The following is a 26527-nucleotide window of genomic DNA, read 5'->3' as shown; positions in this document are numbered from 1 at the left end:
ACTAAATCATAGTTAACCCTGCATCCACCAGTTGCAGTATTTTTTTAATAAAATACAAATTTTACTAGCAACATGCATCATTTTAATTATACTGACACATCTGTTCTGTGGACTCTATATTTTTTAACCTATTTCTGTTCATAGAATACATTGTGAAATCTGCATGCATGGTGTACTTTTCCTTTTTCCCCTAGTGGCTGGCCAGATCTGCTCAGTTCCAGTAATTCATCTAACAACTGGTTACAGCCCAGTACTGGGGGTTACATAAAAATTGTCTTTAATCCATTTTATATGTTTGTTTTACCCTCTTTTCCATCCTATATCCTTTCTTGAATCTTAATCATATATTGCATAACCAGACTAATCCATTTAAATAAACTGTATACAATGTAAAGTCTGTACTGGAAAATCAGTTTCCATAACCTTATTTTCCTTTTTAATCATTGTAGTCTTCTTCCTCTACTCCATTTCTTTCATCTGTGAGAGCTTCATTCTTGATGTTAACTGGTTCTATGTTGGTTTCCTTCTACCTCCTCCAAGAACCACATCCATTCCCATTTATTCCATTTATTAACTAGGAACTTCTGATCTGATGTCTTTTTTCATCTCATTCAACATGTGGGTTGTCTGATTCATCCGGATCTGAACTTGTTGCCTTATACCAAAGCTTTGGAACTGAGAGCTCCGACTCCTCCCCTACCCACAATTCTCCTCTCCTGCCTGAATTACCTCTGATCTCATTTTACTGCCTGACTAAACCAGATGTGGATCGAGGATTCCATCATTTTTCATGATAAGTGAAAGTATTTTTCCTCCATTTTAGGATATTTTCATACTAGTTATTAGCTAGAGTAGTGTTAGGTTAGATAAGTGGGTGTGTTACTTTTAATATTAGAATAGTTAGGTAGTTAGTAAATTAGTTGGCTAAATATCTTATTAAGGTAATATACATCTTTATTGTTATTTCTTGTTCTAATGTCAACAGGTTTTAAAAAAAGTAAAATACCCCCTCAAGACTCAGTGTTCCTGCTGTTTGAGAACCTCCCACTTGCAGGATTCATGCTCCATGTGTGCTGCTTTTGGCACCTCAGCCCTCCAGGAGAGAAAAGAAAAACTTTCTCCCTCAGACAGGGTCCAAAATGTCTTCAGACCAAAAGGCATCCATCTCTTCCTCTTCCACTGAGAAAAAGCAAGACAAGGAAAGGGAAAAACTGGATGAAACAGAGAGGGAAGAAGATAGAGGCAACCATGAGAAAAGTCCAAAGAAAAGACACCCGAGGATCGCTCAGTTAAATCTTAGAAAGGGTCTCCTGACCCCACAGCTATTGTGGGTCTGGTGCCTAAGGGTCTGAGACAGTTGGATCCTATTCTTCCTAGGATCGAGTTTCCCTCTCCAAAGACTTCTTTTTTATTGGGGTCTATCATTCTCAGGCTTCACTCACTGATACTGCAGAAATTACTGTCGAGGCCTGCATTGCAGCCTCATCCTAGAGATATGGTTGATCTACTAGGAGACTCACAAAGTATGGCATCGGCCAAATGAAGAAGTTTTTGAGGACCCAGGTTCAGCTGGCTGTCCTCCCAGCTCCATCCCCAAGGAAAGAACTGGGATAAGCACCTTCCACCCCAACCATTCAGCTTCCTACACCATCTCCATTTTTGAGCTGGTGTTTGTTGGCTGCACCCTTCCCACAGGACCAGCTTCAGTGTCAGTAACTGTGGAGACTTTGGCTTCGACATCTTCCCTCACTCACTGGGCTCCAAGTCCCGGAGTTGGAACATCTGTATCAGAACACCAATTGTGGATCTACCCTGGGGGGGTTTGCAGCTGTCAGCACTGGGAATCTCACTTCATCCCTTGGAATCGAGAAGGCTTCTGATCCAATAATGTAGGTGGGTCCTTTACAGTTCTGTTTACTTGAGTAGGCTTTTGAGGCTGTGTAGAAGTCCTTGGCCAGACCAAGATGACTGGTACATGCTCAGAGTTCAGGGCTCCTACTTCCTCACATTCTGGTAGACAGAAACAGACAGACCCCTTATGCTTTGAGACTACTTGATATTTGAGTCCCGTGTCTGATTCCCATGTGTCTTCATAAGGAGTCCCAAAGCACATTGCTTTGAAGAGGACTTGTAAGATGAAGCATATTGACTCTTCTCCCGAGTCTGTTACTGAAGATACCAACTTAGATGAGGGAGAATGTTCTACAAGGTACCCTCTGATGTCTCCTTCAGCTACATCCTTGAATTGATGTAAAAGAGGGGAAGATGGTCCACTGAAACTCCTCTTCTGATGGTTCTCAAAGCTTTTGGGTCTTGGCCCTTCAACATCGTGGGTGGTCCCTCCTCCTGATACCTTAGTTGGCCTTGTCACTCTGAAACTTGAAAGGAGCATAATGTGGCAGAGATCATCCCAAAGAAACCAGACAGAATTTTAGTTCTGCCCAAAGAAGAAAACACTGGGGTAAGGGTCCTTGTAGATGCTATGGTTGTAGCAGCAGCCACTGAAAAGGAACTGTCCAAAGAGAGTTCCACTGTTCATCTCCCTAACAGGAAATGTGAGAGTGTTCAATCTCGCCTTTGTTCTTACACATGGGTTCGGAGCCGATCCTCGGCTCCGTGCCGGCCGACTGCAAGCTCTGCATCGAGAAGAAGCTCGAGGACATCTAATACCCACAATCCCCCTCTGCCTTTACCTCAGATCTAGTTTGCCGCTGCTGCATTCACATCGCTGGAGGCTAGCTCGAGGATTTTCAGATAAGATTTAACTTTCTTTTTGTTAAATTTTAGGAGAACTTGTTCAAAATTACTTCTACTGTATTTAGTGTATGGTGTGTGTGTAGAGAGAGAAATTCTCGGTACCGTTAACTTAGTTTAACTTCTTTTAACTGGTATAGAGTTTTTCGGGCCTACCACCCTACTTGGATTGACAAACGGACTGACATATTTACGGATTTGACCCTTTTTTCTCTGGATTGACTGTTACTGGACTTGACTTTTTCTCTTACTACAAAATGTCTGAGAAAATGAAATCTGGATTTAAAGCGTTGCCAGTGTGGCCAAAAGATGTCGGTCACGGACAACCACAGTTCCTGTGTCTACTGCCTTGGCCCTCTCCACTTACAAGAGGACTGTTCTATTTGTCACTCTTTTAGTGGGAGGGTCATGACAGATAGGCGCAGGAAACTGATGGACAGAGGTTTATTGAAACCCTCTTTCCAGGAGGCTCTGGATGCTTCAGACCAGGCATCCAAATCCTCGAAGGAATCGAAGACGTCGGAGCCCAAGTCATCGGCTCCGAGCTCTTCGGTAAAGTTAGATCACCGGTTCCACAGACTTGGGCCGAGTGTTCAACTGTTGGCAGTTTCGAGCCTCGAGTCTTGGAACCGGTGACGGAGCTCCCTCCACCGACTCTGTTGAGGTCGGCTCCGTCTTCGATCCCTTCGACTCGTTCTTCCAGGCCCCTCTCCGACACCGATGTGGACTGTGTGGTGCAGAAATTGATGGAGCATACGGCCTTATCCAAGCTTATCTCGGTCTCCTCTCAGTTGATGTCGAGACTTGAAGGCCTGCCACTATCTCCATCTGTTCCTCCTCCGAGACCTGTCCAGTCTTGGAGCCGGAAGAAGCTGAACTGATGATTGTGGAGCCCTCGGTGCCAGAACCGTCTTTTTCTCGGTCGGCACCATTCACCTCTACTCCATCCGATCCGGTACTGGAGTCTCGGGGCCGAAGATCCATCCTTGGTTCCGGGACCGAGAGTCGGACTGATGTTTCGGTTCCGACGCTCCCTCGAGCCTCGGCGGACCGACTCGGTTCCGTCCTCGGGTCGGTGCCTTCGGTTCCTGTTTCGGGATTCTTCCCATTTCTTGAACCGGAGATACCTCGACTCGGGACCCGGGGCCTTCGACCTCATGAGGAAGGTGTTGTCTACCCAGACAACCACATCAGCAGGAACAGCTTCTCCTCCCCACAAAGGACCGTTATCCTCCTCTGCACCCACGGCTACATCCAAGCGTCGAGCACCGGTGTCTCAGCCACCCCTAGAGGTGCCCCTCTTCCTCGGAGGCTTCTTCGGATGTTCCCCACGAAGAAGTCCCTAGGAAAAGATTGTGTAAGAGGAGACACTTGGATTCTCCACAAGAATCTTTGACATCCGATACTGACTTGGATGAGTCAGAAGGGTCCCCTAAGTCACCTTCAGAAGATGTCTCCTTTTCTGACATCTTGGAGATCCTAAAACAGAGAGGTGACTGGCAATCCCTCCCCCCTTCTGAGGATGAGTCAGTTTTGCTGAAGGCATTTGGTGCTCGCCCTTCCTCCTCCTGGGTCACTCCGCCCTTCGATGAGTTAATGGAGTTGATTGCTCGAAGGGCGTGGGAGACACCTGACACGGTGGAACCAGTCCCTAAGAAGCCTAATAAGTACATTACGGCACCACAGGACAAGGCTTACCTCACCAAAGGAGTTCCAGTAGACGCCATGGTGGTGGCAGCGGCCATGAAAAAGGAGATGTCGGAGTCTTCCTCATCTGTCCATCCGCCTAACAGAGATTCTAGGACCATGGACAGATACGGGAAGCGCATTTTCAGTTCAGCGGCTTTCTCTATGCGTTCCCTGAACTATTTGACTCATTTTACACGCTTACAGAGGATCTAGTCAAAGAGTTGGGAGATACCCTCCAGGGTACTACAGATGCTGCTGTTTCAGAGAAAGTTACAGCACATCTCAACACCCTTACATCCATTGTAAACTCGTCCATGAGGCTGATATCATACGCAGCCGAGGGATCGAGTAGGGCAGCGGCTTCAGCGATTGCTCTTCGTAGGCAATCCTGGATGCGCTTATGTTCGTTTGCGGAAGCCTTCAAGTCTTCCTTTACTAACGCCCCATTTGATGGAGCCACACTTTTTGGCCCTAAAGTAAAGGAGACCCTTACCCGGTGTGAACAGGAGGGAAAGACTCTGTCTGCTGTCGGAGTCCGCTTTTTCCACCCTTCCAGACCGTACCCCAAAGGGCAACGTGGTGGGAAAATGTGGTTTCAAAACCCCAAGGATCTTTCCCAAACACACAGGGTGATGCCCCTCTAGAGGCAGAGGGGGCAGAGGTGGAAGACGCCGCCCTGGCGGCAGAGGGGTCCGCAAAACCAAGGTGACAGGGATAACCTCCTGGCAAACCTTTCAGCACTCCTGAGAGGAGGCCCGACTGTTCTGCTCTGGAGGCAGTCGGGGGTCGCTTAGCTTTATACCCTCAGGCCTGGCAAAACCTTTCTTCAGACAATTGGGTAAAAAGCGTTGTTACCAGAGGTTACAAAATCCCATTTCTATCCACACCCATTCCAAAGAGAAAACTCCCAGATGTACCACCCCATCTGCGAGAGCCAGCAGCTACAGAAATTTCAAAGCTGCTAGAAAAAGAGTCATCCAACCAGTCCCAGCGGACCAAATAGGATTCGGAACTTACTCAAGGTTCTTTTTAGTTCCAAAGAAAACAGGGGACTGGAGGCCGATTCTGGACCTAAGCCATCTCAACACCTTTGTCAAGAAGGAAAAGTTCCGAATGTTCACGCTTCAATCGATCCTTCCATTCTTACAGAAGGACGACTGGATGTGCTCGATAGATCTGAAGGACGCATACTACCACATCAAAATGGCCAGGGCGTCCAGGGATCATTTGCGCTTCCGGCTGGGAGCCAGTCACTATCAGTTTCGAGCCCTGCCCTTTGGTCTGACTGCAGCCCCCAGGGTCTTCACCAAATGCATGGCAGTGGTAGCGTCTCATCTGAGGCGCCTAGGATTCCAGGTGTTTCCGTATCTGGACGACTGGCTCCTGTCTGCCACCACCAGGCGTCAACTGATACAGGCCAGGGATTACACCCTACAACTTTGTACACACCTTGGAATTTCAGTAAATTTGAAAAATCTTTACTACAGCCATCACAGCATATCTTATTCATAGGAGCGGAATTAGATACGCACCATTTAGTTCTAAAACTTCCTACAGAAAGAATAGAAGCACTTCAAATCAACATTTCTCTTCTGCTGTCGTCCAGAAAGTCCCCGGCAAAAATTGTTCTGAAAGTCTTGGGTCTCATGGCAGCTTCTCTCGTTGCGATACCATTGGGAAGACTGCACATGAGAGTGCTACAATGGCTTCTGTTTGCACAATGGTCATTCCAACAACTTCCACTGACTCACGAAATATTGATAACGAAAACATGCAAATCACACCTAATGTGGTGGTTACAGACTTGCAACCTATCCAGCGGAAGACCATTTGTGCTACCCGCACGTCAGCTTGGCGATAACCACGGACGCTTCCTGATAGGGTGGGGGCATCTTTCAGGGACAGACAGTCCAAGGCGAATGGACCAATCTGGAGTACAATCTGCACATCAATGTTCTGGAGTTGAGGGCAGTGTTTTTGGCGTTGCAACACTTTGCTCCCCTTCTTCCTCCAGGGACCATTGCAGTTCAGACAGACAACATGTCCGTAGTCTGGTACATAAACAAGAAAGGGGGAACCAGGTCTTACCAACTATGCAGAGAGGCCATGAGAATTTGGCAATGGGCAGAGTCCACCGGTCGCTTTCTGATCGCAACGCACATCCCGGGGTCATCCAACGTCATAGCCGACAGGCTGAGCAGGGCAATACTGTTGCCTCACGAGTGGTCCCTCAAACAGTCAGTTGCGAGAAGGATTTTTCGCAAATGGGGCCAGCCTACCTGCGATCTGTTTGCGTCTCCAATGAACGCCAAATGCAGGAGCTACTTTGCCCTATTACCCCTCCAGGGAAGTCCCCAGGGGCGCTGGTGCACGATTGGCCCCCGGGTCTCCTATATGCTTTTCCTCCATTTCCCTGATTGCAAAGTTTCTACAGAAAGCCAACAACCTTCAGAGGACTATTATTCTCATTGCTCCGTTCTGGCCTCGTCAAATTTGGTTCCCTTTTCTATTGCATCACCGCATTCGGGGACCTTGGATGCTGGACCCAGAGCCAGATCTACTGACTCACTCGTCAGGAGTTCCTCACCCATCTCTAGAATCTCTCCATCTAGCAGCTTGGCTGCTCCTTCCTTTCTAGCCAGGTCGGTTCCCCTTACATCGGGCGTTCAAGATATTTTAGTAGCTTCTCATAAAGTTTCCACTACAAAGACTTACACCAGTAAGTGGAAGCGTTTGTCTTTTGGGAGTCACATCATTTGGACCCTGTTATAGCTCCGTTAAACAAGATTTTAGAGTTCTTGACTGAACTATTTCATGAGGGAGCTTTCCCGGCTACTTTAAGAGTACAGTTAGCTGCCATTTCTAACTATCATGTAGAGGAATGTGGTGCCTATTATGGCTCACAGACTTTGTAAAGCCTTTTAAAAGGTTCTTTTCATATCAGACCACCAGTCAGAAGTCCGACATCACCGTGGAATTTGAACCTGTTGCTCTCTAAATTGATGTTGCCACCCTTTGAACCAGCCTCAAGTTGCACATTGAAATTTTTGTCATGGAAAACTTTATTTCTAGTGGCCATTACATCTGCTAGGCGAGTGTCTGAGCTTCAGGCCCTTTCTGTCAAACATCCTTATTTAATATTTCATTCTGACAGAGTATCCCTACGCACTAATCCATCCTTTCTCCCCAAAGTTTGCTCTTCTAGTAATATTAATCAGTCCATTGAATTACCCACCTTCTTTAAGAACCACTCTAATAAATTGGAGTATATGTTGCACAAACTGGATGTCCATAGACAACTCAGATTTTATTTGGATAGAACAAAAGATCACAGGAAATCTGATCAACTATTTGTAGCTTTTGCTGACAGCAGAAAGGGTCTTGCAGTTACGAAACAAACTCTTTCTAAATGGCTAACTGACTGTATTACATATGTTTATGAGGCCTCTGATCAAACATTATCAGTAAAACCCAAAGGACATTCCACCAGATCAGTTTCTACATCTTTGGCTCACGCAGCTCGCTTACCACTAGACACTATTTGTGCGGCTGCTACTTGGGCTAAACCACATACATTTATCTCTCATTACAAAGTGGACAGGGTTTCTAGGGATAGGGCAACCTTTGGTTCCACTGTGCTCAAGAACGTTCTCCCTTGAGTTCCTCAGGATCATGGAGCTAGGGACGCTACCCATGTGTAAGAACAAAGGCGAGATTGAACACTCTCACATAAAGAAGTTATGTCCTTACCATAACGTTCCATGTGGAGTGTTCATCTCGCCTTGGTTATTACACTCCCACCCCTCCCACCCTTAGGAAGAACGTTCTATTTGGTGTCTGGTCTGGAGTATTCTCCTTCTGCTGTTGCATTATTAGTGTTACTATCATACCCTTGGTATGTTTTTTTATATGTACTTCTATGTATATAGTTTGGCATGTGTGCGTGCTTTATGTCTGGTTTGCTTGCAAACTAGATCTGAGGTAAAGGCAGAGGGGGATTGTGGGTATTAGATGTCCTCGAGCTTCTTCTCGATGCAGAGCTTGCAGTCGGCCGGCACGGAGCCGAGGATCGGCTCCGAACCCATGTGTAATAACCAAGGCGAGATGAACACTCCACATGGAACGTTATGGTAAGGACATAACTTCTTTGTCTAGGGCATTGGACAGACTCGATAAATGGGCTTATGCTTCAGCCACCTTTCTCTTCATGCACTAAACTACATGGATCACCTGACACTTCCAGAGAGATTTGATTAAGGAGCTCTCAAATACCCTGGTGAGTACCTTACCATCAGATAGCCAAAAAAGTGTGAATACCCAGTTGGCTACCCTATAGTCATCACTGAATGTTGCCAAGAGACTACTACCTGATGCAGCAGATAGTATGGCCCAAGCAGCTGGTACAGGTATTACTATGTGACATCAAGTCTGAATGTGGCTCTGCGGTTTTGCAGAAAGCTTTAAGATGTCCTTCATAAATACTACCTATGATGGCTCAGACCAAAAGCCAAGGATATGTTTACCAGGAGTGAGCAGGATGGTAAGACTTTGTCTGCCATTGGGATCCATTTTCAACTCCTCAGAGATCCTTCTCTAGGAATCAAAGGGGGGAAGAAAAATGTGGTTCAAAAAATCTTAAGATTTTCACCAGGACCTTCTGGGGATAGGCCTCCCAGAGGCAGAAGTGGAGGCAATTCTATGGGACATCACCCATGAGGCAGAAGTGGTCCACAAAACCAAGGTTTCTGTGGGTCATTCACTTAGAAACCTTATCAGCATCCCAAACATTTATTTGTATGTTGCACTCTACAGGCAGTTGGGGATGCTTCTCCTTACACCTACCCTTAAGTCTGGAAGTCTGGAAAAATGCAACGTCCAATTCTTGGATGCTAAGGATCATTACCAGAGGTTATTCACTACCCTTTTTGGAAACCCCCAAAAAACAAAACTAATGATTCCCAATACTTCACCCAGTCAGTTGAAATCCATAGCAACAGAAGTTTCAATGTTGCTGGACAAAAGAGTCATCCAATCAGTCCCGCAAGACCAACTGGGAGTCAAAGTCTATTCAAAGTTCTTTTTAGTTAAAAAAAAAAAAAAAAAAAAAAAAAAAAAAAACACTGGACCTAAGACCAATTTTGGACCTCAGCAATCTGAATCAGTTTGTAAAACAGACAAGTTTCTGGATGGTCACAGTACAGTCCATTCTTCCTCTGCTGAGGAAGGGATATTGGATGTGTGCTATTGATCTCCAGGATGCCTACTATCATATCAAGATCCAGCAGCAATCCAGGAGATTCCACCATTTTCTAGCTCAGAGACAATCATCAATTCAGAGCACTGCTGTTTGGTCTCACAACAGCCCCTGGGATGTCAGCCTAGATAATGGCAGCTGTGACAGCCTATCTCAGGCTACAAGAAATCCAAGTATTCCCATATCTAGATTGGCTTCTAACTACTACTTCCAAGGATTTACTTCTTACACATCAGTCATTCCTGTTTAGCTAACAACACATCTGAGAATTTCTATATACACCAAAAGAAGCAAGCTACTTCCCACTCGGTCAATAGAATTCACAATTTGCCAGTTAGACAATGCACATCAGACAGCAAAACTTCCCTTAGTATGAATGAAATCAAGTCAGATCCATAGATCTCTAGGTGATGAATCTTCCCAGACCTCAGGCTCGACTGGGATTACACCTGCTATGTCTGATGGTTTCCTCCATAGTCGTGGTTCTTTTAGCCAGATATCACATGTGAGTTTTACAATGGACGTTAGCTGTGCAGTGGTCACAAAAACTTCATCCTCTTCATGACAGAGTACAAGTCACGCAGATCTGCAGGGACTACATTTTATGATAGATTTTGTCAGATTCAGTAACTCAGGGCAGAGTCTTCCATCCTCCAGTATCCAGAGCCACAGTGACCATGGACGCTTCCCTTCTTGGGTGGGGTGGGGCACATTTCAAAGGGAAAACAATCCAAAGAACATGGTCTGTAATACAGGCCAAACTGCACATCAGTGTCTTGGAGTTAAGAGCAGTCCTCCTTAAGTTGCAGTCACTTCAGGATGTGATTGCCATGCACTCAGACAATATGTCAGTGGTTTGGTACATCACCAAACAAGGTGGTACATGATCATACCCTCTTTGCTGGGAAGCCATGAGAATCTGGCAGTAAGCAATGTGTTTGAACCACTTTCTAGTAGCAATGCACCTACCTGGAATGTCCACATCCTAGTGACAAACTGAGCAGAACTATACTACTGCCTTATGAGTGATCTCTCAAAAATACAGTGACAGCAGTGATTTTCAGCCGCTGGGCCAACCTTGCTGTGACCTTTTTGCTTCACACCTAAACAACAAATGCAGAAGTTACTTTGCCTTCATCCCTCCACAAGGACAGTCACTGAGAGATGCTTTAGTGCATCCTTGGCCTCCAGGTCTCATTTACACCCTTCCACCTTTCCCTCTTATCACCAAGTTCATTCAGAAGGTAATAGAGCAAGACCAGGGTAATCCTCATTGCCCCCTTCTGGCCTCAGCAGGTATGGTTCTCCATTATGGGTTCTAAATCCAATCCTGGACCTCATCATGCACCCATCTAGGCTACCTCTACCAACCTTCGACTCTAAAGCTAACCATATGCTTTCTCTAATTCTAACAATTTCCAGAGATGCCAGGCTTTTTGCCCGAGTAGTCCATATCATGTCTTCTTCTCAAAGAATCTTAACAAAAGGCATGGAAGAGAAAATGGAAGCATTTCTCCATCTGGGCCTCTTGTAATGGACTAGACTCATTTTCAGCACCTCTTCTATAAATTTTGGAATTCCTTTCAGAACTTTTCGTGGCCAAGTCATTCCACAATTAGAGTAGATTAGCAGCTAATTCAAACTTGTACATAGGATTCAACAATGCTTCCATTGCCTCCCTCAGAGTATCCATAGCCTTTCTGAGAGGAGCCTTTTTACTGAGACCCCTAGTTTGTGATCCAGTCCCTCCCAGGGATGTCACCATTTTACTTCAGGCTTTAACTCAAAAAAACATTTGAACCTATGACATTTGTAGATATGAAGTTTCTTTCATGGAAGACTATTATTCTGATTGCCATTACATCTGCCAAACCAGTATCAGAACTATGGGCACTCTCCTGCAAATCTCCCTTATTATCTTTCATAAAGACAGAGTGCCATTGAGAACACACCCTTCCTTTCTTCCTAAAGTAGCTTCTGAATCTAATGTATGCCAACAGGATTGACTTGCAGTTTTCTTCCCCAATGTTACTAATAAAGGAGAACATATATTATGCATGTTAGATGTACATAGACAACTTAGGTTCTGCCTCCATCATACTAAGACTATCAGGAAATTGGTTCAACTGTTTATATCCTTTGCCAAGAGAAAGCTGGGACAATTAGTGTCTAAGGTAATTCTTCCACGTTGGTTAGCAGACTGAATTTCATTTGTCTATGACTTACAAGGTATATCTTTACAATCAAAGCCTGAGGTGCACTCTACCAGAGCAATGGCAATCTCAACAGCATTTGCAAAACAAATACCTATCAGTGACATTTGTGCAGTAGCAACTTGGTCCTTAACTCATACCTTTGCATCTGACTGCAAGTTGAATGTGCAGTCCAGGATTCAGCCATATTTTGGCTCTGCCATTCTTAGGAATGTCATCCTTTGAGACCTCCCTGGCAGGATATAACCCATATAGCTTAGGCTACTTCATTAGTGATCCTTTGAACATCTACTGTTATGGTAAGTTTACTTTCACAACTGTACTTTCTCCCTGGGTTGGTCTCTGCTTGGCCTGTATGTGGGTCCCAAATCTTAATTATCATTCTGTCCATTTATTTTCTTAACTTTTGTGATGAAAATTTGAACATCCAATGACTACTGTGAAAAAGAGTTTTCACTGCTGTACTTTTAGTCTCATTAAAATTATTCAAATATTCCAGTATATCCTATTTTATTATTTCCAACCACTACATCTGTTTCCTCAGTCTCTCTTCACCCAATTTGGCGCTCCTAGATAACCTTCTTTGTATTTAAACATTTGCTGTAACTTTCCTCCCCGATCTCCTTTGCCTTTGTTATTATTTTATATTTTATTTTCATTTTGCAATTATCCCATTTCAATCCCAAATCCCACTCCATATTTATAGATGCAACTGTCATTATCAATGTTTTCTTTACTAGTCTTAAAATCACCATGTTTTTGTCAAAAAGTATGGGAACTGCAATTTTTTTTTCAGGCTATTTATTTCTCTGTATTTGTATTTCCATCTGTACAGGGGCATGATCTGACAGCAGGATTGGATGTGTTCTGCCCTTTCCAGTCAGTAACTTGCATTCTTTTGACACAAAAAACCTGTTCAGGCTCTACTTCCCCTTCTTCCTGGTACAAATTTCCCTTGGCTGCAGATCCCATCGCCTGCTGAATTCTTTGGGAGAACTCTTTAATTTCTTTGGTTGGATCTGGTATTTTTTTCTGAAAGTCAGGAAAAGGCTTTATTTGGGAATCTTAAAGCGGGACCTTGTTTTGACTGCACTGGTGTTCTCCCCATAACACATCTATTTATTCACCGCCATCTCTGCCTAACTGTTTTCTCCTTGTTGTTATGTCCTCCAGGGTCTCTTTTGGCTCAGTATGAGTTTTTGCCCAAGGTGGATAGAACATTCTGAAAACAGCTGGGTTGATCATTTTAAACTTCAGGTGCTGTTCCTTGCATTTTTTTAAAACAAGGAATGAGCACATTAAGCTTTTCTCTGGTTTGGAGGCAGTAATCATTCTCCTACCTTTAATATAGTCACTTTTTCCAGAAATTATGTAGAATGTTTTCTTTTAGTGTAGAAAATTTCACAACTATGGGTCTTGTCTGATTAATAAATCTCCTTCTAAGGACATTCAGTCTGTGTGGTCTTTCTGTCCCATTCTTCAACAACATATCTGCCCACTGATGAATCCTGCTCACTATAAACTTCTTGCAGTCCTTTGTTTCCACATTCTGTTGAACTACCATAAATCTGAGATACTCTCTCCTCATTATGTCATTTCTTCATATTTTGCCTTGTGCTACCAAGTGAATCTACAAGCTCACTTCCTGCCAGGAAAACTAAATACACTGGCAGATGGACTAAGCAGAAACCTCATGGACCCACACGAGTGGAAACTGGAACCAAGGATTCTCAACATGCTGACAAGCAAATGGGGGAGGCAGATATAGACCTGTTTGCCTCCCCCCAGAACCATTAATTGGACAAATTTTGCACAAGGATTCCCCAAAAACTAGCTTGGAAAGTGGATGCTCTATCCTTCAGCTGGAAAAAACTATCAGTTTATGCCTTTCCTCCTCTGCCTCTGCTCTCCAAGGTACTACTAAAGATCAAACAGAACAAGCCAAGGATAATTTTAATTGCACCAGACTGGCAACACCAACACTGGTACCCCCTCCTGTGCAGTGTGTCATGCTTGGCCCCATGGCACCTGCCTCAGACTCCTTCCCTGTTGTCTCAGCAGGAGAACCAGATTCTGCACCCTCAGCTGCAAACCCTGAACCTAGCAGCCTGGCTAATTACCTAATCTCTCCTTTACCACCCCTCAGTAAAGCAATGATGGATATCATTTTAGAGGCTAGGAAGCCTAATACTAGAAAATCTTATGATACAAAATGGAAGAGATTTTGTACCTGGAACCAATCTCAAGGGATGAGAGCAGCAGTGCCCAATTTACCTCAGATTCTACAATATTTGACTGAGATGCTTCATAAGGGCTTGAACTTTTTCTCCATCAATATTCATGCCTTGGCCATTTCAGCTCATTATAGCACAGAGCCCCCGCTCTTCTCTCATCCACTGCTCAAGCAGTTCCTCAGAGGGGCCAAAAATTTAAGGCCACCAAGGAGAGCTCCAACTCCAGCCTGGGACCTTAACTTTGTCTTGAAGAAACTCACTTTTCCTCCTTTTAAGCCAGCTGCTACTGCAGATTTAAAATTCTTTTCCTGGAAAACAGCTTTCCTTTTAGCAATCACTTCTGCAAGAAGGGTATCTGAGTTACAGGCCCTTATGGCAGTGGAGCCTTTCATTATCTTACATACGGACAGGGTGTCCCTCAGAACCAATCCCTCCTTCATGCCCAAGGTGGTATCTAGTGTGGCTCTTAATCAGTCCATTCATTTGCCTACCTTCTTTCCTAACCAACAGAACAAAGGGGAATGGATACTGCACTCCTTAGATGTGCACAGATAACTTAGATGCTACTTGGCAGGACTAAACCTCAAAGGAAATCTGAACAACTGCTGGTGGCATTTGCTGCAGGGACAGAGGGGAAAGCTATTTCAAAGCAAACCATTTCAAAATGGATAGGCCACTGCATTCATTTCTGCTATAAGCACCATGGAAATCCTATCCCGCAGGGCACCAGACCCCATTCAACCAGGGCTGCATCTACCTCTACAGCCTTTCTCAGGGGCGTCCCTAAAAGGGACATCCTAGAAGCTGCTACCTGGAGTTCTGTGCATACTTTCACCAAGCATTATCATTTGCCAATTTTCTCCAAATCCAGAGCTGGTTTTGCCACTGCAGTCTTGCAGGGCCTTATAGCTGGTCCTAATTCTATTTAGATTCCTCCTCCCAACCTTAGCTTTGGGAATCTACCCAAATGTAATGACTGCAACAGTGAAACATGAAGAAAATAGTACAGTTGTGTACACTTACCATAAATGTATATGTTCGAGTGTATTCACTGTTGCAGTCCTGGTTACCCTCACTCCAGCCCTCTTTCTTCTTTTGGCTATACTTCTACTCTCATTTACTATGCTCAAAAAGCTTTTTGGTGTATTTGCTTTTTTGTTGGAGGTATATCCTTGTATTAAAGATTTAATTGCTTCCCATTAGGGGGGCGCCTGACATCTGGGGCAAGAAAAACTGATATAATGGTGTCGGCTGCATATTTTATACCCCTGACGACCTGACGTCATGGAAGAAGGGACAGCAACCGATGCAGAACCCAAGACTTTGTTAATCAGGCCGACTGAGGGCTACTGCAAGCAGATAACCCAAATGTAATGACTGCAACAGTGAATACACTCGAACATCTACATTTATGGTAAGTGTACACAACTGTACTTTCCACACCCAGCCTTAAAAAGGCACAGGTACACATCTGAAACCAGGTTACCTTGCCTACAAGTATCTGCCCCTGTGTGCACACTAACTTGCAATTTGTCACATTTGACAGTTGTATTTCCTGCACAAGATTAGCTTATGTGAGTCTCTGTTCTTTCCTAAGCCCTATAGTGGTTGAACCACCATGCTATGTCACAGCGGGCATATATATGTGTGTCTGTGTGCGTGCATATGGATCTACTTTATAAAATCGAAAAACTACTTGCTCAAATTGCAGAATGTTGAGACAACTTTATTGAAAAGTCGTATTATCGAACACCCAGAACATTGCAATATTACTCCGGGAAGCTAACCACTGGGCCACCAAAGCAAATCAAACCCAACCATGTAGGGGAGCTGCACCCCCCACATTATACCAACTCTGAGATTGCACTATAGCTGAGAAAAGAGTAAAGTTCACCATGGTGGCCCAGTGGTTAGTTTCCTGGAGTGGCATTGCAATGTTCTGGGAGTTCGATAATATGACTTTTCGCTGAAGTATTGTCGATGTTCTTCATTTTTTGTAAGTGTTTTTTAATTTTATAAAGTAGATCTGCGTGTATATGTGTATATATATATATATATATATATATATATATATATATATATATATATATATCATGTGCCTTTATCTCATTACTCATCACTGAAAAAGATCTTTGAGCCTACCTATTTATTTGGTGAAAAAATTATTAATAAATAGATATAGACAAAGTAAGTCATTTTAGTCTATAGGATTCTTCAGCTCCAAGCACCCTGCTGATGATGGTCTTTTTCACCATAATTTCCCAGTGGTCCATATGGATAACTAAAGTAGCCCTTGTTTCATCACTATAGTTGGACACTGACCATCACTGAAGCAATGTGATATTTAAGAAGTCACTTATCCTTTTGGTTTGAGACAATTTCTGTATTTAGTGGGATGGCAGCTTCTGCTATGCCCATTTCCTAGTATTTTAATGTAATTAGTTCATGGTTCATGTAAACACACTCATTCCTATTTCCACTTGTACAGAAAGAGCCACTGGCTATCTCCTTATGAATTTACTGATAGCGATTTGTAATAATGTGCAGTGTTCTCTTCTTTTCTACACTAGAAGGTGATGACTGCATATCATCTTTTTAACATCATGTTTATCAACTTGTTAAGCCTTGGCATGTTTTCACAAGCATAATATTGAGGAGAAGAAGGCTGCTTGGTCACCAGGAATAGACTATTTTTGTACAGTAGGATTAGGTACAAGCAGCAGGGGCAGAATCATGATAGATTTGAATGATTGTAAAGGAATTAAGTCTAAAAATATTTCATTGACTGCCAGTGAGAGAAAGGCTCTTGGCTGTTGAGTATTCACATTATGGATTTCAAATCAAATGTGCATTTGACCAAAAGAGATGCTCAAATTTTCTGTTTTACTCAAAAGAGAAAGATTGTCATTTTCTTGGGACGCAAAACTCCCAGTGACACCCCTACACTCTTGCAACGTATCCAATCAACTGCAAGGTCACTGCAGTTTGGGTTAGAAGAAATGCCTGTTTTCACTGAAACCATTTGAAGAAACAGTTTTTCAGCCATGCGTGTGAACCTGCAGTTCTCTCAAGTGTTGGTTTTTTTAAGAGGAACTAACGCCACAAGACCACTAGAGATAATAATGTGCGTGTCATGAACTAGTGCTGAGATAAAGAGCTATGACACAATGGTGCAGGTCTCCATTTCTTAGTATAGCAATAATTTCTGTGTACCATATGAAAATCTCTGGAAGGTACATGAACGATTACCATTTAACAAGAATTTGTGATCATTTTAGGGGGTACTGTATATTCCCTGCCACTTTGTTGAAGATAACATTGTAATGTAAGCCTGCTACCAACTCTTTTTGTGCATGTACCATGTAAATGATGCAGTGCATGTTAAAACAATTAACCCTGTAAAATGTGACATCTTAAGTAGGATTTTTGTAGGTCAGAGTGTATTTTTGACAACTGCTTTAGAGACAAGACCGAAGTTAGATTTTGTTTTCTGCCACAGATTTAACTGATAACATGAATGCAGAAGAACTTTCATCATTGTCTACCAGGAATCAGAGTTCATCAAAGAAGAAAAAGCAAGCTGAGCAAGAGAAATCAGGTGCAGTACAGAATGATGATGCATTTACAGTTGCTGTAGTAGATTTTTTTTTTTTTTTTTTGCTGTTAATATCTAAAACAATTTGGGTAACAATGAAAGAAGAATCTGTCATGCGTCTAGCAGGGGCTTAGCAATGATGATTGGCACTGTATGCAGACTTCTAGAATATAGCCCTCCTGGGCACTGCATCTTTTCACTAGTGTAATAAAACAACTCCTAAAACTGGCACTCTTTAAACACTTAACCAAGCAGGTATTAAAAAATCATTTAACAAAATGTATTACTTAAACTATAACCATAATAAATATGCTGTTTTTTCAACATTTTAAAATTGTAGCACATCTTATTGCAGGAAATATGTTTGTATCTATGTATGTATTTATTTTATTTTACTTTTTAAATGAAAAAAAGAAGAAGTGCACAATGTTATACATGTACTGTACCTGGCTACACCTTTGACTTATAGCAGTGATAATGAGGTATGGCAAAATATATACAAACTGACTTTCATTGTGCATCCTCTTTAAAGGGTGAAATACTGTGTGTAGAATTTATACTGTATTTAGTCCAAAGCTGCATTACCTCACAGAATACTCACCACTGTGACGTGCAGCGACCTTGGGGCTAGTGTATATGTATACTGTATATAGTTAGCAGAGGTGTGGAGGGACCCTGCTTCCCACATAGAAGAGTACAGGGACTTCTCAGCTGAATTGCTTGAATAATGTGACAGTGAGTACTGAAATTCATCTTTCTGGTGGTAAAGTCAGTTTAGCATACCTGGAGCTCACATTATCGGTTTTGGCATTTGTGATAGGGAGCATTTTTATCCTTCCTTCATCTGCAGATAAGAATTTTGTACTAAACTGCTGTATGTATTGTTGTTATGTGTTGTAGTAATAAAACATCTCCATAGTCCTGGAACCTGAACATTTTTCCTGCTACTCACATAGTTTTTAGCTTATTAATCCTGACATTTACTGTGGAAAAATGGACTTCTTCACAGCCTGAAATACTGAAACCTTTTAATGTTGGTGTAGCAAACAGGTTACGAGCCAAGACCTGCACCTTCCATCTGGGGGAGGAGTTCAAAGTGTATTGCCATAAATACTAATTATTCAGTCCAGCTACCACAGATGTAATAGACAGGACCTTCTGGCATATATTGCTTGTAGGTATTATCATGTTAAAAAAGAAATTGACAGATGCAACACAGAAGGTCAGCAATGAGAAATGTTAATTTTCTAGAATTTTTTTATCCTGTGGTGTGATATGACTGGTTTAACAACTTCTACTTAAATGATTTAAAGCCAGCAGGACTCAGGCAGCTTTTCCTCTGGTCCAAATGAACAACTAAAGTAGTCCTTGTTTCATCAGCATAGCTGGACCCTGACATTCACTGAAGCAAGATGACATATAAGAAATCATTGATTCTTTTGTTTTGAGATAGTTTCCATACTTAGTGGGATGGCACCTTCTGCTATGCCCATTTCCTAGCACTTTTAGCTTAATTACTTCATGGTTCATAAAAGCACACTTGTGTCAGGTTTCTCTTGTATAGAAACAGCATCTGGCCTTCTCCGTGTGCAATTACTGATCGTGATTTGTACTAATGTACAGTACTTTCTCCTTTTCTGTATTAGGAGGCAGTTATTACATGATCATCTTATTGACATCATGTTTATCCATTTGGTAAGGTTTAGCAGGCTAAGACAGACATAATATTTATGAGAAGAAAGCTGCTAGCTCACCAGCAATAGACTGTGTTTGTATAGCAGGATTATGTGCGAGCAAAAAAGGCAGAATCATTTATGGATTTTATTCAATGCAAAGGGATTAAGGCTAAGAACATTTGAAAAAATTGCCAGTGGCAAGAAGGGTCTTGGCTGTAGGGTACTCACCAGATAGATTTCAGATTAAATGTGCATTTGACCAGAAAAGGTGTTCAAAATTGCATTTTGCTTAAAAGAGAAACATGTTTTTTTATGGGGAGAGCTCCCAATGACCCCTTTTAATATGGTTTAGCCCCTATGCTCTTACAACTTATTCAATCAACTACAAGGTCACTGGACATTGGGTTAAGAAGAAATGCCTGTTTCATTGACTCCTTTTAAGGAAGCAGTTTTTCAGAAAATATATCTTAATACTAAGTATTATTTATAAGGGTATCCAACTCCACAAAACCATTAGAGCTAATAATTTGCTTGATAGAGGTTCATAGGTTCATAGAAGGTTTCTAGGTTAATGGGCCTAGAGCCCTTACAAGCCTAGCCATATTTATCCTGAATTGCCCCAATTGTTAGTGGCTAGATGAGTGACATTCACAGAGGTAAGAGTGTATGGTTGCTAATACCAACTTCCTCTGCCCATGAGAGACATTTGCACCACCCCAGGAGTGAATTTGCAGTTACCCATCCAATGGTCTAGATTGCATTTGAAGACGGCCTATAATGTAATTTGTAAGGATGTCAGCCTTCCCAAAGGGAATAATTGTGCATTTTTTTGCATTCAGCTTTGGCAGCAATCAGTTGTCTGTCTTAACCCTGTCTGTAGTATATTAACATTGTTGGGGGATTCAATGATTGCTCCCGATTTGCAGTTGTCAATGACGTTGGTCAGCCACAGGCTTTCCAAGTTTGCCCGTGCATCTGAAAAATAAATTCTGAACAGTAAGAGGTCCAGCACAGAACCCTGTGGTACACCACTGGTGACTGGTCTTTTGCTAGAGATGAAGACACCCACTTTGACAGTATGTGTCCTGTCAGTGAACCAGTTGGCTATCCATCTGGTAATGTATGGGTTAATTCCCAATTGGGAGAGTTTCTCTATAATACCCGAGTGGTGGATTGTGTCAGATACCTTGGCTAGGTCAAGATAGGTGGTATGCACTGTCTTTCCCTCGTCCAGGGTCTTGGTGACTTTCTCAAAGAAGTCAATCATGTTTAACAGACATGATTCACCTTTAACGAATCTGAACTGGATTGAGTCCAGAGTTTGGAGATTACCTATGTCCTTGTTAATAAGGTCCATAATGATTCTTTCTATGGCCTTGTAGATGAGACTAGCCAAGCTTATGATCCTATATATAATTCCCAGGGTCGGATGGTGGTCCCCCTTTGTGCAGAGGGATTACTGTTGCTGTCCTCCATTCCCCCAGAACATAGCCAGTTCACAGGCTGTGGTTAAACAGGGATCAAAGTTGGTCTGCTAAGTCATGTTTTAAGTTGTTTAAAAAGCAACCTGGGATGTTGTCTGGTCCCATTGATGCTGTGTTTTGGCCTTGGAGAGCACCAAGATGACCAGATTTTTTGAGATAATAGGCTGAGGAATGGTGGCAGGTATACTTTGAGGGATGACTGAGGGGGACATGGAAGTGAAGTTTGCTCCAAATCTGTCAGCTAGTAGGTTGGTTATTACCTCTGGTTGAGTATGGGTGGTGCCATCCACAACTAGTTCAGCACATAGCTGGGTATTCCCTTTTAGATTTTGGATGTAGTTAAAGAACGCCTTATGATTATCCTTAGCTGAGGAGGGTATTTTTGCTTTGTGATTAGCTGTGGAGGACTTGACAAGATCTCTGATTTGTTTCTTTATGCTAGAGAGGGATTTCTTCCTCTGCAGACCTTGAGGTTATCTAGAGAGGATTTTGTTATGTGGTGAGGTTGGTTATTTTCACATTGCCTAAAAAAGGCACAATGGGGTAGTTAATACCTTTGCTAGTATTTGAAAGCCTAGAAAAGACAGGTGCAGACTATCTCTGGCAAAGCAGTGTGGTCTGTTGAGCATGTCTTCCCAGGCTGACACATATTGGATCCCCCTTGTACTGACACTAGAAGCTAAGACAATTGTTAAAGTCAGTAATTTTTTGTTTGTGTTGTGGCATCATCCTTTGATTAGGTAGACTGCTGCTTAAGGCTATGCTTACACCTGTCTTTGACATGTAATCTGAAAGCTCAGTCATATCTCCCTTCATATAGTCCATTGAGGTATGTCTCAAGTCATTCACCCCCACATGGACTATGATGGAATCATGTTGGTGCTTGTGGTTGAGTGATTTGAGTGCTTGAGTGACCTAATGGATCCTGGTACTTGACAGGCAGCTAATCGTAACACGGTCTTTATCTAGCCTGGTGAAGGGAACATCTGTGTGTCTCACAATGGAGTCAGTTATGACCAATACATTTGATTTTATGGTATTGTGATGTTACGCCTTATGGGATTATTTGTTGAGACATTCGTGTGTGTGTGTGTGTGTGTGTGTGTGTGTGTGTGTGTGTGTGTGTGTGTGTATTGTGGTTTTTTTTTTGTTTTGCATTGTCAAGTCTGCAAATGGTTTCTGTTTGGGAGGCCTTTGATCTTTTAGAAAGTTCCTATTGAGTACCTCTGCATATGTGGGTTCATGTGTTGTGTTCTTATTTAGTGTGGGAAGTGTGTATGTACTGACAACCTGTTTGACATTCAGTGTGTCCTTATTTGAGAGTCTTGACTCCAATTTCATAGTATAACTACATCTCTCACATAAAGTATTTGTTTGTTTCAGGAATGAGTGGTTGTCAGTATATGTGAGACAACTGCCACATTGCCTCAGGATGCTCATGTCTATCAGGCTGGCCAGAGAGGTGATAATGGGAAAACTGCTCATCCATGATAGCAAGCTTTTCCTGTATATTTTATTAGGGAAGGGATTGGGTTATTTTGACAGGACTGTGCTGGTAGCACAGAGACTACAAGAGGAACCTATACTTTGTGGAGCCTAAAGTTGATCAATAAGGCAGCTCTGCTCCGTGCACAGCTGAATTGCTCCTAGAGCAGAAGAAAAGCTTGGAAGGATTTCACTGACAGCTGTTTAGGGAAAAAACTGAGCTTCTAGGCTTTTGTGTCTGTACAGGGCACTACTAAGTAACCACCACTGCACGAAGAACAGCACCATGCAAACATGAGGTTTAAATATGACCAAAGAGAAGCAGGTTTTAAGCTAACTACCTATCAGGAAAGCACACAATAAGGCTTCCACCAGCAATCACCAAATCAGATAAGTTAGATCAGCAAACATCTGTCACAAGGGTACAGAAGAACACCTTTTTAATGTAGACTAGCTGGTTTGGAGCCCAGGTGTAACAAGACCCCACAAACTACTTACAACCGACATAGGCAGTGTAATACAGTACAATTAACTATTTAAAGCAGCAGCAGAAAGTACATTTTTTTCTGAAACTGCTAAAGTACAATCCCAGTATATAAGAGCAGTGCAAAAAAAATACTTAGAGCTCTTTTGTGTGCTTCCCAGCTCAGACAGACTAGGTAAACGCATACTGCTACTAGATAAATAATCCCAGTCCACCTAATATAAAAGCACAGTGAAGGAGTATCCGGAGTGAAATGGTACCACAAACAATGTTACTTAAAATATATGGATTAGTGCTGAGAAAAAGAGCTATGATGCAATGGTGCAGGTCTCCATTTCCTGCAGTAATTTCCACACACCATAAGAAGAAAAGGCACTTGGACCATTGCCATAAAGATTCTGTGATCAATTTAAGATGTAGTGCATATTCTCTGCTGCTTTGCTGAAGATAATATTGTAAAGTAAGGTTGATGCTTTCTCTCTTTGTGCATGTAACATGTGCAATGTATGTTAAAAAATAAAAAAAGTTTCCAGTGTAAAATGTGGCATCTTAAGTAGGATTTCCTCTAAGCAAGAGTGTATTTTCTTACCACTGCTGCTTTAGCTGCAAGACTGAAATTAAAAGTTTTTGTCCTCTGCCACAGATTCAACTGATTACATGAATGTAGTAATATCAACATTGTCTACCAGGAATCAGAGTTCAGCAAAGAAGAAAAATCAAGCCGAGCAAGAGAAATCAGGTGCAGTACAGAATGATGATTTACATTTGCTTTATTTATTTATTTATTTACAGTTTTATCCTACATTTGGCATGCATAAAAACAAAGGGATCTATAATTAATAAATGAAATGAGAAACATCATGATTGACATATTCAAACAAATTAAGTTGATAAAGCACAATGCCGACTTTAACATAAAAACAAAACAAAAAAAAAAAAACAGCAGCTTTGCAGACAGGTACTTGAGACCCTGCAGTCTCCCACACTGAGATTTTTTCGCACCCTCATCTCTAAGAATACCAAATCTAAGACTGTAGAAACCACAGCTGAGCAGACTTCATGACATAACTGCATTCTTTAAAAAAATAAATTAAAAAAATGACTGTTCCTGTTTTAGTTAACTTTATTGCAATACTTATGTTGTATCCCAGAAGAAGTAATATGCAGTTTTAACTTGTTCAAACTATTAAGATTATATAAACAATGTTGTCTTCCAATGCTGATACCTACAGTGGTTCTGCATATGTTTTCAGTTAAGATTTTTCATTGATAGATTTATGATATTACTTCACAGACAAGGATATTTAAGCTTCTCATGGGAATACTGTTGTATATTCAACTAATTGGCACATTTTGTGTCATCTGTGCTCTTCCTGTGACTAGGTGTGTTAATGTAGGCATTTTTCTTATATATTTTAGATTACACTTTAGAAAATGTATTCCTTCACACATTCTCTTTAGAAGTATTTAGTCATCAACATCTACTAGCAGGCTGGTATTTATGTATCAGTCCCTGTATCCAAACTTCAGTAGTTCGGTTTTATGATAGTGATGGTATTACCGCCCTAGTAATGAAATATAAATATATCACTTTTATCCATCTTAGGAAAAACACAAATGCAGTCTCAAAAACAAAATGAAAGCTATTGCACATAAAAAACATGCAAACAGAACATAAAAAATTGGTAAAAATGAATAAAAAAGCAGCATTGCAAAAATTTGTGCTAGGGCAAGTCACATTGACTCTAGTTGATTGTCACTATTGAAGTGACACCCCCGACCCCATGTTCAAAAATGGGAAAAACGGGTTGTGGATGGATGGTTGGATTGTAAAAATGACAAAACAAGTGAAAATATTTTGTAATGAGGGCTATACCCTCTGCTTCCAAAACCATGGCTGCAGGATCATGGAGAAATCAGTTTTGTGAATTGTACTATTTTGCAACAGCACGGTTCATTTTGCTTTGGGATTTACTGATATGTTATGATTTACTGTTATATTTAGTCTCCCTGAAAAAGACAGTACATCTTTGTAAAATAATTAACATAAAATGTCTTTGAGGTGAAGTCACTAACAGTAGCACGCCCTCTCAGTCTCCACCTGTCCCCTCTACCTTCGAGAATTCTATTACTTCTTATGAATAATTTAATTTACTGTTTGGAAACCTATTGCTAGATTTACTAGGAGCTCTTTACTTTCAGTAATGGTTTTATTTGTTGGTGATTTCTTCCAAATCCCTTCCTTTGTTATAAATGCGCCCTGGCAATCTTATTTTTTTCCCTATTATTTCTACCTGGCAACATTCTTCATTTATTATTGAAAGAAGAGAATTTTGCTGTAAACTACTGTCTTTTTTAAAATAGAGGAAAACTTTTTATATATTCTGTAACAGTTTACTAATACACTGTTTTGTACTCTATTTCAAGAATTAAGTTTTATGGTTGCAGTACAAAAACATCTGAATAGTTATTACTCTAAGTAGCATTCAGTCCCATTTTCTTATTAACTAACAAATGTTTACAGCTTGTCATTTTTGTTATGCACACTTCCTTATTGTTAGCAAAGAATACTATGCTGTATTAAGTTCTAGTGTTTTCTTATCTAACCTGTGTACAGCAGAGGATTCTCACTGTTATGTAGCATAAGGCTACTGTCTTATTTGACCAAATTCTTCTTTTTTTGCGGGGGAGACAAATATGTATGTTACATGAAATTGTGGTTTTAATAGATTGTCACACATTTTGGAACTTGAAACAATGTGGAATATATAAGGGGACCTCATGCCATTTTGTCACTATCTGGTATACACAACACCCACACTGGGTCTTCTCAAGGAATATGCCACTATTTAAGAGTTAACTGTGAACACATTTTGGAAGTGTAATGAGTTGGCAGATTTTAAAAATTCCCTCTGGAGTACTCTGTAAGAAATATTGGGTAAGCCAGTTGCTGTACCACTTAAAATTATTTTTGAGCTGGGAAACGGGATCTGAATTGTGTGGACATAGTAAGGCCTTATTAAGGTTAATTCTGATAGCTGCCAAAAAGCAATTAGTAGAAAATGGAAATCAAAGTGTAAACCAGTTCGATTTAAAGTATTGAATATTGTAAGAGATAAAAGAGCTGGAGAAGGGATCTTTAGAAAAAGGAAGGAGCAAATTATATAGAAATGAATGGAAATTGCAGAAAGAGTAGATGCAGATTAATGTTCAGGAGGCGGAGTACATTGCAAAATAATGATGTATGATGCATAATGTATGTAAAAATGGGAAAATGTTAATATGTTTTTTTTTTCTTTTCTGTTAATATATGTTTGCCTGTGTCTTTAGTCAGTGGTTCCCAAACTTTTTTGATTCTCAGCTCCCTTGCTGAATTCAGGTTTTCTCAAGCCCCCCCCCCCCCCACGGCACGCATAAAGTGCATATATCAGGGGTTCCCAAAGTGTGCACCGCGGTGCCCCGGAAAACCACAGCTTCCTCACAGGGGCGCCGCAAACTAATAAGCTTAGCTGCAAAATAAACCACAAAAAATCTGGACACAGCCTAAAATGATGGGGAGACAAATAGGGACAGATTTTAAATATTGCTCTTACAAACTTAGAAAGTTGATAGAATAATAGGTTTTATATTAGCATGAATTCTCTGAAAGATGTCGTCTT

At 41.6% G+C, this 26527-nt stretch overlaps 1 protein-coding gene across 3 annotated transcripts in view; it reads left to right on the top strand.

Annotated features, from left to right (window-relative positions):
- The window catches only part of CEP89 (centrosomal protein 89), a 1387439-nt gene that overhangs the window by 619701 nt on the left and 741211 nt on the right, over positions 1-26527 (top strand). For 2 of the 3 annotated variants that reach the window (XM_044081874.1, XM_044081873.1), the window contains 2 exons: positions 17644-17742; positions 23512-23607. In XM_044081874.1, the coding sequence (XP_043937809.1) occupies positions 17644-17742; positions 23512-23607 (195 nt within the window). The remainder of the gene's footprint in view (positions 1-17643; positions 17743-23511; positions 23608-26527) is intronic. The other variant, XM_044081875.1, reaches the window with a different exon arrangement.

Source organism: Protopterus annectens, chromosome 8.part1, assembly GCF_019279795.1.
Source record: "Protopterus annectens isolate FY-2018-M chromosome 8.part1, PAN1.0, whole genome shotgun sequence".
Lineage (NCBI taxonomy): Eukaryota > Metazoa > Chordata > Ceratodontiformes > Protopteridae > Protopterus > Protopterus annectens.
Note: the sequence above shows the minus strand (reverse complement) of the source record. Positions and strands in the feature narration are given on the sequence as shown.